Consider the following 16,656-nt stretch of genomic DNA (forward strand, 5'->3'; position numbering starts at 1 on the left):
CAATTTAGTTTTATAAATATGTAGCTTTTAATTACCTATTAAGAACACCACTTCAATAATTAATGTTAATTTTGTATGAACCACAGCAGTATTTTTAAGTAGAAACTTGAATATCCCTATGGAAAATAACTAATATGCAGTAAATCAGAGATTAAGACAATCAGGTTTTACTTTATAAATTTGAAAATTGCACAAGATGATTTATGTATTGAATTTAGAAAATCTAACCTTCAAGAGCCACGTATGGAGTAGAAGGGTATATGCTGCTTCTGTGTAATTCTCACAATCTAAATGAAGATCTCGCAATTTATACAAATATCTGTTAGAGGAGAGAACAGGAATTACACTAGATATTGACATGATGGGAATACTGTGTCAAAAAAGTTCTAGATAAACTCTGCAATGGAAACTTCACGGATTCCACGCAGTCACTACCCGAAGAGTCTTCAAGGACACTCTGGGAGGGGTTAAAGCTCTGTGCATTTGTTCAGACGTTTCTGTGCTGTCTTTGTATGCTGAAACGTTGTGCTCAAAAGGAAGAGAAAGAGGTGACCTTCCGCGAACTGCTGTTAGCTCCCCCTCCAGGAGGAAGAGGAAGCCTAAGTCAGAGCTCTGAGTCACGATCTCTGGACTGTTAGTAGATACAGCTGCCTTTCTCTGTAGCACTTCTCAGTTGCATGTACACACTTGTGTAGATAGATGCACACGCAACAGGTAACGCAAGGTAAAGGAGAACACGGACAATACCATCCCAGAGAGACGATGCAAGGGCAGAAGAGTTGTTGGAAATTATGCATTGCTGGTGTTGTCCTTGATCCCAAGGGCAGCACTGCTGCTACCAGCACAACCATTTACCATCATGTGACTCAAGTCACATCTTTTGCAGCAGCCAAAAAGAAGCAGCGCATCCCATCTTTTTACACACAACAGGAGTTTTGACACGGGAACTCGGACACGTTGCTGTAGCAGTTCAAGGCTTTACTGTTCCCAGTTGTCAACCCAACTGAAAATGTGTCCCCCTCAGCAATGCCCACCGAGGGAGCATTGTTTCTCCCTGGTTACTCCAGCTCATAGCTCCAGTTTTAGCTCTGACCCACCTTCAGTGCTTATTTTAGCTGAGATTCTGGCCTTTGTCCTGCACTGGCTGAGGCACAGGTGGTTCTGCAGATTTTGCAGAATGAGAGGAGAGGCAGGAAATAGTGAACTTTTGAACAGCAAGACTTGCTGCAGCTCATATGCAAAACTCTTGGAGACAATAAGAGGCCATGTCACATCTGAAAGAATTTGCCAGCGTAGCTATAGCTCTTACAGAAAAATGCTTTACTAGTAATTCTGCATTGCACGTAGTGTTGCATATTCAAAGAGACTTGGCAGGCTGAACAATTCTACAAAACTTGAAAGTTTTTTTTCTGCCATTCTAAATGCATGATACACCCCTCCATCAAACCTCAAATCAATCTGAATTTTCTTTATTTCGAACAATAGACAATGAACATTGAATTATTTGATCAACTCAAAGTTGGTTCTTGGGGAAAAAAATGCTGCTGCTGAATATATATGATAGATTCCAAATCACTGAATGCTAAGTAAACAATGGAGTAAGAATATAAATGAGGCCAGGGTTACAACAGACATCAAAGTACAATAAAACAAGAATTTATAACAATATTATTGCCCTCTCCAAAACAGATCCAATAGAACAACTGCCATACCTGATATACATCTCTTCACGGTTAATGTCCTTGTAGAAATTCTAGGGACACAAACATTTAAAAGTTATCTCCCAATGTCTTTTATTAAAACACAAAATAAAAATATATATGCTGAGGTTTTGCTTTTCTTTCTATTTGGGCAGCCTAAGGAATGCATTATTTACAGACTATCTTCACTGTAAACCTAGCACTACTACTACAATTAATATTTTAATTAGTTATTAGTATGTGATATTATTATACATATCTATATACACTTCTTCTGGTTCACTAATGAGATCATTAGTGAAAGTTTTTCTGCCTTAGAAGAGGAAAATACAGTTATCCAAATGCATTAACATTATAAATACATGCTCTGGTTACACTTGATGGCCAGGAAATCAGCTGGTATTTATTGAAGTTTATCTGTAATACTGTTGTGCAACACCTCTAAAAGGGCTAATTCCAGGAATAAAGCTCATTTTTTTCATCATAACACTTCTGTAGGTATCCAAGTTCCTAAGGCTGTGCAGAATGTATGACAAGAATTGTGTCCTGAAGACTTGCAGGAATTGATACCACATTGTGCAGCAATTCTATGATTACTGAGGAACAGAGAGGATGTGAGCACAATGAATATTAACCATGTTCTTTTTCCAGCCTTTAAAGTTGATAAAGGTTCCTCTTCAGCTTAGAGGAATTTCCTGGTGGAGAAATTTCTGTATGTGATATCCTCATTACAAAACAGGAATAAAAAAACCCCAACAGGGTGGCCTACAACCAGATCAGAGACTCAGATCTTCTTGGCACCTTACTGCCAGTGTAGCTTGCAGGTTTCTATCCCAGATTCAAAGAAAATAATTGTTGAGTTGCTAAAGCAGCAAGTGGCTTAGTTCCTCATGCAAAACTTGCCTCTGGCAAAAGCCTGCTGTTATGTTAAGCCTATCAAAAGGTCAAGGTGCATGAGCAGTAGACTTCCTTACTTATCCACGAAATCGAAGTGGATAAAACATACAAACAAAACCAAAGAACTGAGTGGACATTGCTTTCTTGATTATGCATGCAAATAAATATGAAAATCTCATACGAATTATGTCCATGCAAATAAATACAAAAATCTCACGCCTCAGAGTTTAAATCAGTATTGAGCACTGTCCCCAGGAGGATTTATCTTCATTGTTAGTAAATGGATTCTAAAGCTCTTCCCCTTTCTCACACAAGAATTACAAGAGAGAACATACCAGTAAGTTCACAGTGCAGCTCATGCGATTGTCCTTGCTTTCGTCATTCATCACCGTTCGGTAATCCAGCAGTTTCTCCAGGAGGCCTTTAACTAGGCTGACAAAACTTTCAACCAATTTAGAAATGCCAGGATACTGACATGCACACTCTGTAAGGCTGCAAACACACAAAAAGGTTTTTACAATACTGTGAAAATTAGTGCCCCATTAGATGAAAAATTGTTTGGACCTGAAGGCAAATACTGAATTAGAGCTAAAGCAACTGCAAAATGCTCTGAAAATTCCCTTTGTGGGTTGGTAATTTAGATATGCAGAAGACAGATGGGATATAAATCAAAGCAAAAAAATGAAAACTTGACTTTTCCTGTTTGAAAATGTCTTCAAATTCAAGGGTATACCTACAATTTCAGAATGGAGAAACCTGTGTCAGTGGTGCAACTAACTCAAGTCCCTGGAATGCCACACTGTTGCAATGAACATCACACCTCCCTTTCCTCTGTAACTGTGCAACATAAAATGCATGCAACAATTATTTTCTTGTCTTTGTACAGTTACATGTGAGTAGAAAGTTCGAAGTAGCATAAACTAGAATTTTAGGTCAAAATTTAGGTCAGAAGATACATTCACTAACAAGATCTCAACATTTGCTCTTAAGAAATAGGCAAATCCAAACAATAAACTTTCTGCAGATTAAAAAAAGCAGGTAGCCCTCTTTTCATAAAAATACAGGAAAATAAGTTTTATACATCATCATCGGATTCCAATTTACATTAACAAGGTATTAGTGTATGCTGTTTCTATAAAGTGCTGAAGTGATTTAGGAGTAGGTATTTCACATTACTATCATAGCCCTGGTTTCAAAGCTTAGCTGTTTAAACATTATCAAATGATTACCAGCATCTCATTAAGGATTATTTTCTTTCTTTGCTTAAGAGTTTGTTTCCTCTGCTTAGCATTCTGGTTTTCCATTGGGATTCTCTCTGACAAACTGCATTTTTTATATATATACATACGTATATACTCACATATATTTATAATTTCACATATATATATCCACATGTATTCTTATATATATTCACATGTGTATATATATTCATATATACGCTTATATATGTCCACATATATATGTGTAGGTGCATATATTAGGTCTGGCTGAGTTAGCTCCCCCACAGCAGCCCTCAGAGTGCTGTGCTTTGCCTTGGTAGCCAGGAAGGTGTTGGCCCCCCCTGTGTGTTGGCTACTGCTGAGCAGAGCTCCACAGCACCAAGGCTGTCTTCAAACCCCTCTCACCCCCAAAGGCCAGTAGGCTGGGGGTAGACCAGATCTTGGGAAGGGACACAGCCAGGACAGCTGACCCAAACCGTCCAAAGGGATATTCCATACCATATGACATTTGCTCAGAAATAAAAGCTAAGAGAAGGGAGGATGACGAGGGGGATTCATTATTACATTTGTCCCAGAGCAACTGCGACACATAACAAAGCCCTGCTTCCCGGGAAGTGCCTGCACATCATCTGCTGATGGGAAATCAAGATTTTTTTTTTTTTTTTCTTTGCTTCCACACACTGATTTTGCTTTTTCAAATTGCCTTTACCTTGACCCATGAGTTCTTTTCCATCTTATTTTCATCCTCCCCCCTCCCCATCCTACCAAAGATGGGGAGCAATAGAGTAGCTAGGTGAGCACCTGATATCCAAAGTCAACCCACCACAATGCACAAAGTAATTACACGTAGATTTGGCATATCCTATTAATAACATACCAAAGTCACCATGTATTCTCACAGGAAAATAGTAAAAACAAATGAGCAATTGCAAAATTATCCCTGAAACTATGCTGTGTGCTTAAGCTGAGCAGTTTCAATGATATATCATTCTTAATTTGTGACCTCTTAGTGTTTCATTAACAGCACTCAATTTATATGCAAATACATTTAATAATTTATTATTAATCTTTAAGTACACTATTTAAAAACTTTCATTAAAAAGTATTAAGTTTTAATTAATTTTTCAATTAATTGCAAAAGTAATTTTTCACTCCTCAGAATTACTTAAGCTTTCTTCAGAAAATACATATTCATATTAACTTCAACTGCAAAGAAATCCTCAAAGCTTTGGCCTCAAATGGGACTTCAGCACAGTACCCAGTCTCAAAGTTCTAACTCAAAGTAAAAACAGCTTCTAATGTTTATTCCTTTGACTGTACAGCTCCAACAGAGTTATTTTGCCAAGACAGAGGGAGTGTGTACATGCATGTCTAAAAGATTATTTATGTTGTACAAGATGTGACAGGAAGAGGCTAACAGATAAAAAGAGAATAATTTAATTGCTGTTTGACTAGGCTGAAACAATAATTGAAATATTTAAATAAATTATTGAAATGTGGATCATGACATCAAATATGGCAAATGAAATGATAAATACTAAAGGGTCTGAAGAGCTGACAACTGACAGAAAAGGCTGTAGCACATTATATTTGTGGAAGAGAAAGTAAGAAAGCCTCAGAACCATACAGGAGACTGGAATACTATACAGGAAAATAAGTTATTTTACCTATGTAAGTATCAGAAAGAGGATAAGATGCTAACAAAGGGAAGTACAGTCAACTTTTAAATGATATTATGAATTTTTGCCATAGGTTCAACTTGGATTGACAACAAACAAGGCAGAACTATGAACATTACTTGAGTGTGAAATGAGCATGAGTCACCAAGACATCACAGTTCTTTCCAAAGCAACTAGAAAAACACTGACATAAAACACAAGCTATTGCTAGATTTCACCCAGGATACAGCACATAACTCCAGTCACTAACAAAAGATGAACTGGGAAACACACAGAGGAGAAATACAAAACAAACAGGAGAGAGGAATACCTGTCTCAAGAAGGAAGATTTTAAAAGTTGTCTTGCTCAGCTTTATACAATAAAAACTTCATATATACATAAAACTTCAGAAGATTCCACCCCCTTGGAGGGAGCAAGAAACTTCTGAATTTTTAAACAGAGCTTGAAAAAAATAGAAGCTTTAAAATAAAAAATATTTTCAATGAAGCTCAAGAAAAAGCTGTATAACATGGGACACTGCAATGATGGGGAACCGGAAAGCTTCCAAGTGCTTTTTTCTGTTGTTGCGTGTATTAGTAACTGAAACACGCCAGAAATCATTTTCTGAGCTTGAGGACAAGCGGCATAGCACAACTTGTATTCATATAGCTTGATCCTCCTCCAGTCCCCAAAACGGGGTAGCCTTGTCTATTCTTCCTATTGAGAACAGCCTCTCATCTGTTCCACGTTATCACAGCTTTTCCTTAGTGGGAAACTAAGGAAATTCATCATCCATTCATCAGCACAGGGCACAGCCCTGCACGGCACGTGCTAACGTTGAGGACTATGGACAAACACAAGGCAGTGCTTATACTTCTGCTGAACCTATTTAGTTCCGTCCCAGCAGCCAAGCAGTGCGGGTAAGTGCTGGTTGCAGAGATGAGCACAAACACATGACAGACACTGACTGCTGCTAACCATCTGGGTACAGGTGGGAATTGGAATTCCGCAGGAGCGCAGTTAGTCACAGAAAACAAGTTAACGAACATATGACCAAATGAATTAATCTGGAGACCAATTTAACTGGGTATCTATCCAGTTGGAAAAGGGAGTTGAGGACAGAGGCTTGAAATCCCTGCTTTGAAAGGTGTGAAGGTAGGAAGGTTAAAACCTAACCAACCAACCAACAGGGTCCTACCCACAGACAGGTCACCAGCCTCTGCTTCAACTGCCCCTCTACAGGTACCGTTAAACAACTTCAAGGATGGAACAAAAAACATTATATGGAGATGATATGAAGTGACATATTTAGAAATACAGAAACCTTGAAGTCTTGTAGAATGTATCAAGGGAAAAAAACGGGTATTTAAAGAAAGAAAAGTAACTTGGAAAGGCAGAAAGATAAAAGGCTATGGTAGTACGTTTGATGGGACTACTTAACTGGACTGCCAAAAGATGGGGTTTAACTGGACAGGTACCAGTTCTCTAGAAAAGTGTGTCAATGGAACAGTAAACTGCAAACAAGACCAGCAAGCAATGTTACACAGCTCAGAAAAGGTAAACTTCAAAGAGTCTCATATGCAAGATCTGAAAGAAGATTGCAAAGCAATGATATAGTTCGAATACTGTTCCCATCTTCAAGACAATGTAGTCTTTTAATATAGATGTAGACGTTGTAGAAATGTCTAGAAAACATTCCATATGATCAACTGAAACACTGGGGTTCAAAGAGAACACTGACGGAAACCTGACAGCAGCTTTCAAACTTCTTAAAAGCTGCTGAAAAAGAAAAAAAAAACAAACAACCCCAAAAAACCCAAACATCAAATTATTCTTTATGTCCCCTGTAGGTAAAACAAGAAATAATTGGCTTAAATTGAGGCAAGGAAGATTTATATGGACATTTTTGGGGAAAAAAAAAAAAAAAAAAACCAAAAAAACCCCAGAGAACAAATGTTAAAAAAAAATTCAGAAAAAAACAACTTACTAGCAGCAAGGAAAGTTTAGCACTGCAATAAATGTCCATTGTGTCAGCTGAATGCCCAGTGTGAAAGATGATGAACTGTAGAGACAGTTCAGGCAGGCATCAGTGTTTAGGCTCTGCAGCAGTGGGCTCAAGAAAACTATGTATTTGCAGGTCTGGTTTTGGTCGTACCAAGAGCTAGTCTGAACATCTCTGGGTCACCTCTTTGCTGTCCTGAGGCTTGAAGCCAAACAGTAAACAATCCAATTTGAAAAATGTCTTTATTGCTCCGAGTTTACATAGTCATTGCATGTTAGGAAGTAAACGAGACATTTTTAAAACTTCATCTGTCCTTGCCAGTGTATCAATTTCAAATAGATTTATAGTGCTTGAAAAGTGTCAGTACTTGCACTTTTATCAAGACTGCCTCTCTGTATTTTACCTGCCTCCTCACAGAACAGACAATAAAGAAACAATGAATATTTTAATTACATTTGATTGAAAGAATATTTCTTTTAAATTTTACTATTTAATTAGAACATAACCACATATTATTCACATAAGATAACTTTTACATATTGTTATTTAATTAAGTAATTCAGTATTTTTTACAAAATTATTTTTTCACTGAAATTAAACATTTTCTGTTGTGGCATACGCAAAGATTTCATGCTTCACATGGTAAGGGATGTGACTTTGCAAAGATTGCCACCCCCTACACAAAAATACAACACAGACAAGGTAGCAGGCTTTGAGAAAGTAAAAATGTACCCATTCAATGTCACAAAGACTCTATCGATTTTGTCAGGTAGCCAAAGTGCTATAGAATTTTCATACTTAATAACCATTAGGTTATCAATGCCTGAGTCAGTGTATGCTGAGCGATGTACTTTCTCCCTGTTCCAGTCTAAGGCACAAAGCTAGGACCACATTCACAGAGGGAGGTGCAAGGATTCCACCACTGCCCCATACCTCACACACAGCCTGCCGTGAGGGAAGACACAGCCATTAAGTCCAAGATTAAAACTGAATGTGGGCGGCCACGAAGAGAAGGAGATGTTATAGGCTTTGGGATTGTTAGAAATACAGAAATAGAGATGTTTTAATTAAACCATAGCACCCTGCAATATTCTTAATCCAGGATAGTAAATTTATGTAAATTCAGAGAATAATCTCAAAGTTCAATCTAGACTAGAAAAGCAAATAAGACATTTTAAACACCTCCTTCTTAACAGTGTGAAGTAAAACCAAGAAAGGTTATATAAAGAAAAATGGGAAAGACTAAAAAGTGGGGTGAATATTTAATTATCATTGCTTGAAAGTTATCCAAGCAGGGATTTCTTGGATAGAGAAATGTAGGTTAGGTATAATTCCTTCATAATTTAGCTGCAGCACAAAATACTCAAAAGCAACCAGGAAAATTATTTCAATGAGCAAAACTACAATTCAGACCAGGTTCACTGAAACAGTCCCTTCATTAAAACAAGCTGCTGAGATTCTGTTTGATTTTTAAGTGAGATTACCAACATGAGAAGTGGAAACAGTAAGATAAAAACACATCCTGAAGGCCTTTGTTATTCCAACACAGTACTTACATGGATTCAAACAACTGCATGTAGTGTTCATCACCTCGTCCTCCTTCAACCTCATGGTCCAACTTCAAAATGATTTCATTTTCAAACTAATAAAGAAAGAAAAATCAAAACATGGAGCAGGTATCCAAATGTCAAACATATTTCAATACAGCATCAAAATAATATCTCTGTATAGTTATATCACATATTCCCCAGGGTTAAACACTTGAATAACGCACATCCAACTATCTGTAGACAGCTGTTTCTTAGTACAAACTGATAAAATATCCTGAGGAATTAGGCTTAGAGTTATTTTATTTAATAAAAACAATTAAATATTATGGGTTTTCATAGAGCATCTCTAATTTGAAATGCAGGATTTCAGAGTAAGTAGAACCACCTTCACCCAGATAAAATAGGATCAATCCTACGGTATGCAATACCTCACTTAGTTGCTATTTGTTAGGCTGATCTAGACCCTAATTAGAAAACAGTGGCATATAAACAAAGACAACAAGCTATTTTTGTAGTTAAGCACAATTCTTTCCCCTCTACTGCACTATTTCTTCAATTTTACTTTACAGTTATGACACCAGTTCATTTGGAGCCATCAGCAGCCTTATTTCTCTACTTGTAAGGTCAAAAAGTACCTTTTTCCCTGTCGGAACTGAAAAAGAATCTATACAGCCTGTGTGCATACAAAGAGAGAAAAAAATAAATATTGTTAATATTTCTCCACTGATCACACCTTGTTAGCTATTATTGATCAGCCATGTCTTAAAACTCCAAGGCTTCAAGGTCTCCTTGTATCCCAAACTTGGCTTGCAGAGAAACACTACATCCCAGTTCGCAGCGTCACCCTTGACAACTGGGCTAGGTCATTCCTGTAATGAATTTCTTGAATCTGGGTATCTGAAGATGTTATCTATATTATTTACTTGCTGCTTTTGTTACATCTTGTATCACTCTCTCATGTACGCTTCAGGTAGTTTTACATAATTGGGCAAGGGAACAATATTTACAATATTCAGAAGAAGATAAAGCCAATTTTCAAAGTTTGTCACACAGGTAAGGAAAAAGTTATCTGGGAAAATGACAATAACCTGAAAAATTGCCATTACAAATACACATACAAATTTTCAGTGGCAATAGTTTGACATCTTTAAAGTGTAATAAACTCCCACATCATCTCTGGAGAATTTCTCAGTAATATACCATTAATATACCATAGTAATATCCCATTAGCTCTTAAAGAAATTGAAGTACGTCCTGGATTATATTTTAACCAAGCACACTTTGCAGGACCATACCTTAATTAAATAAATGTTTCGGTATTACTGCAATATAAACGTACAACTGGAATTTGTCATTTCAAAGCCTTTGCAATGCATTATGCATGGGAAACTGCTTTATGATCTTGAAAGGGTTAATCCATTCCAACACGTTTAGTTTAGAGTTTGTAATTAGTTTACCTTGTCTTTACCATATATTATGCAGACTGCATTCAGATCCAGGAAATTAAAACTGTAGAAACTGTAATACACACATATAGGTTCTTTGGGGTTGATCCCACACACACACACACTTCCCAAGAAGCTTAAAGCATTATCATTTCCATGTTTGAAATATATTCTCAAATAGTTGTTATTTATGTATCATAAACATAACAGAAATACAAAAGATTGTGTGTGTTTGTTTTTCCCAATATAAAATGAAAATATCAATGGAAAATTAGGGGGAAAAGATCCTAGTAACTAAAGTCAGTTGGAAATTTTTGGGAGATGGTTCCAAGGAAAAAGGAAAATATATCCCTGTTAATATTGCCCAGTGTAGACCCAGGCATTTTGAACCAAATTACTGGGTGTACTCATTGTTGCCCTTCCGAAACAACAACAAAAAGAAGTGTTCAAAAAATATAGTGTTTTAAAATAATCTATCTGATATATCAATTGTCAATCTTGGAAACCAGAACAATAATTAAAATTAATGTAATTAAAATATTGCATGGCAAAAATAATTTAATTCGATAAGTTTAGCAGAAATAAATATTAATATTAAGATGCTGCAGGTTTTAAAAAGCTAAAAGAAAAAATCACTAAAAAACAGCCAGTCCATTAGCATATTTTTTCCCAAGCTTCAAATATTTTGTTGTGAAGAAGCAGGTATCTTTTTGCACCTGCAGTTTGGAAACTCAGCACAAATAAGTACAGCACCAATGGAAAACCCCTTCAAGGCAGAGCCATTATTTATTGACTGGTTTCTAGCTCTAACTACAATGGGAATACTTTTAATATTGTCTTGTTCTCTAAGCCAGTTTGACTGTGTTCTGTGCTTAGCCTTTACTTTCATTGCTTCTAAGGCTCTTGCCTGATGATTTTCTTTGATATTTCATTCTTGGACATCTCATTTTGTTTTTTTATATGAAAACCTTAGAACTTATCAAAGCATTTCAAGATTCATTGGTTTGATTCATAGTCTGGGCTTTTAGCAATGCCAAAAGCCTGGACATACACTTTCACTAAGCTTCCATTTCATTTGGGTATGTCTTCTGAAAGGAAACGCAATACATGAATTTCAAAGTCTTAATGCAAAGTCATTCTTTGTTTGCATCCAACTAATTGCATCATGTTCAGATATCATCATGAGAAAAGAATTTGGTATAGACTTGTAAAGAACAGTTACAGAATGACAAGCTTTTAATACCAACGCTTTTTTAAACTTTCCCAATGTGGCTGTCAATGTCATCTTTATGCAGTCACAACGGACCTCAACCTCCTCACCCCAAGTTTTCTACTAAAATCTTTGAGTATCATATGAACACATTACTCAAATATGGCAAAAATGATATTCATGTTTGCTACCCATTCACTGTAGAATTTCTCAGGTTTCATCTTCTCACAGCAATGACTACTATTCCGTACTGAGACACAAGAACTAGCAGGATTACTCAACCAGTACTCAAAGACAGCAGGAAGCCGTGCATCCAGCCCTGGATCTACTGGGTCATCCTGATGCTGCAAACTGCTCTTTAGGCAGAATGCTGAAGTGGGCCATTAGTTCTTTCAAGGAGCTTTGAAACAGTGTCTTGAGTGGTCTAGCTTCTGCACTTATCACACACAAAAGGAAAAAAATAGGTGCAGAAAATTAGGCAACACAGATACATTCCTCTCTTCTCTAGAAGGTGCAATTTCATCCACTTCCTATGCCTCAGACCAAATGAAAACAACAAAACCACAGCTGTACATGTGTGAAACCAAAATTGTTTGTAGGATTATAATGCAGCACCAGGCAGCTATGCTTCAAATAGAAATATTGAAGCACTTCACACGGGGTCAATATGGTACAGAAGAACTTGGATACAATTTGCATAGACTGTACAATGGTGTAGAGAGGCGACTTCTCCAGCTCAGCACCAGGTATAGCATATTTTAAGACGGCTGAGTAGGAAAGTAATGTTCATGAAAATGTGAATAGCACTGCTTTAAATAGACAGAATAGTTAAAATATTCTGCTGCCTGGATGAAGGGGAAAACTAAGGAAAATATGTTGCAATTATCAGCAAGATGCCTACATATAAAAGGTCATTGCTGAATATGAATTTGAAAACCTGTATAGTATACATATGAGGAACATTAACAGCAGTATAGGACTAACTCCAGCAGAACTGTGGGGCACGTAGTTGAGTATTTCAACAGAAGTTGGCAATAAATGGTGTATTGAATAGGCTGTACACTGCTCCTCAAAATACTTAATGAGTTCAGATCTCAGTCTCTATTTCAGAGAGATTAGTTCTCATAACGTTCTCAGAGAAATTGTTCAGTAGAAACAACAATCCCATTTTCTGATTTCAGTAGAAGGAAAAGGCTATTTATTTATTAGTACTATTTCTAAATACTTTTTTTCCAGGAGTGTCAAATAACAGGGAACCTTATTTTTTCTTTAAAGGCCATAAAGAATTTTGGTTTGTTAGGAGTACCAATACTTTGTGATCCAGAACAATTCTGTGTCCTGTTACTTGCAAGTTTTGCTGCTCTATATAATAGCTTTTGTAATTAGAATACAAATTAAAGATTAGTATTCTAATTACAAAATTAAAGATTTGTATTCTAATTACAAACTTAGCCAGTGTAACAGTACATACTATACCAATGATAGAAAATAGTCACCACTGAAATGTAGAGGAAACAGAAAAAACAAACCGTTCTGGCTGGTCCAGGCTGAAAAAGAAGTTTAAAGGGCTCAGAATCAATTTCTACGTGTGTTAGCGTATATATGTGTATTAGTAACATGGGAAACAGCAGTACACAGCAGTTTCAGGACAAGGCAATATTAAGCAAAAACATTCAGTCCTGTCATTTTCTAGAGCTGAAATCTGTGGACTTACTGCAGTAGGACAGAAATCTGTGAATATGGTGCAAGTCAGGCACCTGCAGAAAATCACTCACCTCTTGAAACCTTCCTAGTACTTATTCAGTAGGTAGGGAATTGATTAGTTCTCCGAGGCAATAATTTTACAGATGCTGGATCTGAACAACAAAACCTCTTCCTAAGCATCTTTCCTGCAGTTTCTCAACAAGCTGCATAAAAGCCAGTTGCTTAAACCAAAATAAAGCAGCTGGTAGAAATATAACAAAAAGTTTTGATGTGTCTATACCAAAATTAAGCCCTGGAAAGAGTATTTCTCCTCTAACTTAAGCAGAGTGTGTCTAATTGTCATTGGCACCAATTTGGCTTTTAAGCCACTTGCTTATCTGTCTAATAGATCCAAGAAACCTCCACATCTCTGAACATTCTTCCACACCAAACCACAAAACGTCTCTGGTTTCTCTACATGGATCTGTCTGGAACACCAAGCCATACAAACTTGGTTTCTGCTAATGGGATGACCTCACATCCTTCTAAAATCCTTATGCATAATAAAATTTCAAGAATGAAGGGTAAGAAATATGTTATGAAAAGAAATATGGTAAGAAATAAAGAAATATTTAGAGCAATTATCAGTCACATGCCAGAGGAGCTTCCTAAGAACACCTGTATTACAGTTGTTAGCTCAGAAAGATATGAGACTCCAATAGGTTCGCTAAGAATAAACATCTAGCTTCTAACTTGAGCAACAACTAGGTAAACCCAAGAACAAACCATCAGTCAGCACTATTTTCTGACATAGTCCGACAACAACCAGAAAAGAAAGCAAATTAAAACTTTCCCAGATAACTTCAGCAACTGGTGGAACCAATGAGAGATACTAAACTGAAAATACCAAACACAATTACTTATTTGAATAAAAATATAAACACAGATGAAATAATATTTCCTAAGCCAAGTTAAATCACAACATAACTTGAATCCATGTTTGTTTAAATGATGTTTTCATTTCTTCTGCACAGAGCTAATTTATTATTATTATTATTTAGGTTTGCTTGTTTGGGAGGTTTTTTGAAGTCCTTCTAGCTTTTGGTCTCAGATTCTCAGTTATAAGAAATAGTACTAGGCTGCTTGATGATGTGTCTTGCTTTGGGAAATCTTAATAAAATGCACAACCCTATCTTTCAAGAAAAGATAGATTGTCTACAGTTGGAGGATGGGATGCTTTTAACATCATGTGTCCAACACACAGGTAATAAGCATCCCTTTATACCTGAAGGAGAATGGGATATATTTACAGGAATTTCTATCCAGAGCCACTGAACCTAATTTCAATAAATTGCCTTTCCAAGATTCCTAGCTCTTTGAGCTAATGACAGACGGAGCCTTGACAACTAAAATTACTAGATATTAATTATTTCCTCCCTACATCTTCAATTAAACTTAAAATTACAAGCTTATATAACATTAATTATGTGTGAATGGAAGTTAAATGTGCGAATGAAAAGGAAGGATTGCAAAGAAAATGCCTTAGAATGCCACACACCTCTGTATTAATTCCATACATTAAATGTATACATATCTAGTCCATAGCTCTTGAGATAAGCAGCAGTGGAATTTTGTTTTCTCTGGGATTAGTTGATCTCCTAGAAATAGCTAAATAAAATTCAATTCCTACTTGATAAATTCAAATATCTTCATATCCTTATTGCACACATTGTATGCATAAAGCAGGAGACAACCTCTTGAGGTGACACCACGATAACGTGTGTGCACACCCAGGATGGAGCAGTGCCACACAGCAGCCTCAGCACAGTACCACATCAGGTTAACAAAATCAGCTTTTTAGGTAAAGTTTATTAAATCATGTGGGAGGTACCAGACAAGCTCTAGATCCAGTGCCACTAGAGACTCAACTGGTAAAGATGTCTCTGTGCTTTTCCTCCTTCTCTCATTAGAGAAGATTAGATTAGAAATAAATTATTTACTTTTAAAGTTCAGCAAAATTATGGTTTAATTGAATGTCACTCTAGGCTCCTGAGTGCCTAGGGCAGTCTTGAAATAACGTGATCATTCTCAAAATTTTATACTAAAGATTTAATACCCTTTATAACACTAAATGCCAACCTGTATATGAAAATTGTCTACTTGCAAAAAGCTGGAGTTCACGTTTGTGTATCAAATAATTTTCTCTTCATATTAATTCTTTACCCTTTCTAATTAAGATGGTAATAATTTTAAGTCACAAAACTTAATGTGCCTTTCCTTTAAAATATCTATTTTTAAAAACAAAATTGCCAAACTTACAGGTGCAAGTTTAAGAAATACATGTTAATTACTTCATCCATAGGAAAGGGGAGAACAAACCCTACAAGTCTTGACTAGTAAATGATTGCAGTTGCTGAAGTTGAATGTTATAATCCAATGAGACTCAGCTGTTCAGTTATGAAATAGTTTTGGTGCCATCTGATAAAAAATATTTTATTTGCTCATGTTTAAGCTGCAATAATGAACATCTTTGCTTCCCAGCACCGAAAAAATATCACCTGAAACTTATCTATATTAGCATTAATAAGTCATTTAAGGGTGACCTAAGTGTCTGGCCCCATCCAGGCTCCTAAGCTGTTGTTCTTGTTAGTCGGCCAGTATGACTGATGAGTGTTCAGGATTTTTGGTCTGTACAGATCGGTGCATCTCTCCCAAGAGATGAAGTATAAGCCAAGAGCAAAAAAACATTTTTAAGGCAGCAAATATAGGACTATTAGGACATAGAACAGATGCACAGAAGCAAAGTGATTTTTAATCTTGGCCTTGAACTAAAAGCTTTGCACTGGGGAACAGAGACCAAAATGGAAATTCCATCTGCTCATTTGTTCCACACTTTGTCGACACAGAAATGCCCCACATGATTTCAAGTATTAAACATCGCTGGGTACATGAGCAAGATATTTATATTTACTTTCCTATGAAAGTCTAAAATTATGACTTTTTGTTTGCCAGTTACTATGACACAGATTGTTCTGAACTAATTGTTTGTGTAACTACAAAGCCTGAATCTCCAATTTCAAATTTCCTCTGAAAGGCAGCATGCAAACATAGAATAAGGTGAGCCCATGCCCAAAGAGCTTGCAGAGAACAGAAAAGTCAGCTAGGAAAGAAGCTGGCAGATACTCAGTGCCCAGGTGGCCACAGCAAGCCAGATCACATTCCCAAATGTCCTGTCCCACCATCCCTATTTCTATTGCATCAACACAAAATATTTAATGCTTGTGATTTTA

At 36.5% G+C, this 16,656-nt stretch overlaps 1 protein-coding gene across 2 annotated transcripts in view; it reads right to left on the bottom strand.

Moving 5' to 3' along the window:
* Positions 1–16,656, bottom strand: part of DOCK2 (dedicator of cytokinesis 2) — a 197,745-nt gene that overhangs the window by 28,080 nt on the left and 153,009 nt on the right. For both annotated transcript variants that reach the window (XM_080399958.1, XM_080399959.1), the window contains exons 34-37: positions 9,035–9,120; positions 2,933–3,089; positions 1,713–1,753; positions 229–319 (exon numbers count right to left, since the gene is read on the bottom strand). In XM_080399958.1, coding sequence (XP_080256084.1) covers positions 229–319; positions 1,713–1,753; positions 2,933–3,089; positions 9,035–9,120 — 375 coding nt within the window. The remainder of the gene's footprint in view (positions 1–228; positions 320–1,712; positions 1,754–2,932; positions 3,090–9,034; positions 9,121–16,656) is intronic.

Source organism: Falco punctatus (genome assembly GCF_963210335.1).
Source record: "Falco punctatus genome assembly, chromosome: 8".
Classification (NCBI taxonomy): Eukaryota; Metazoa; Chordata; class Aves; order Falconiformes; family Falconidae; genus Falco; species Falco punctatus.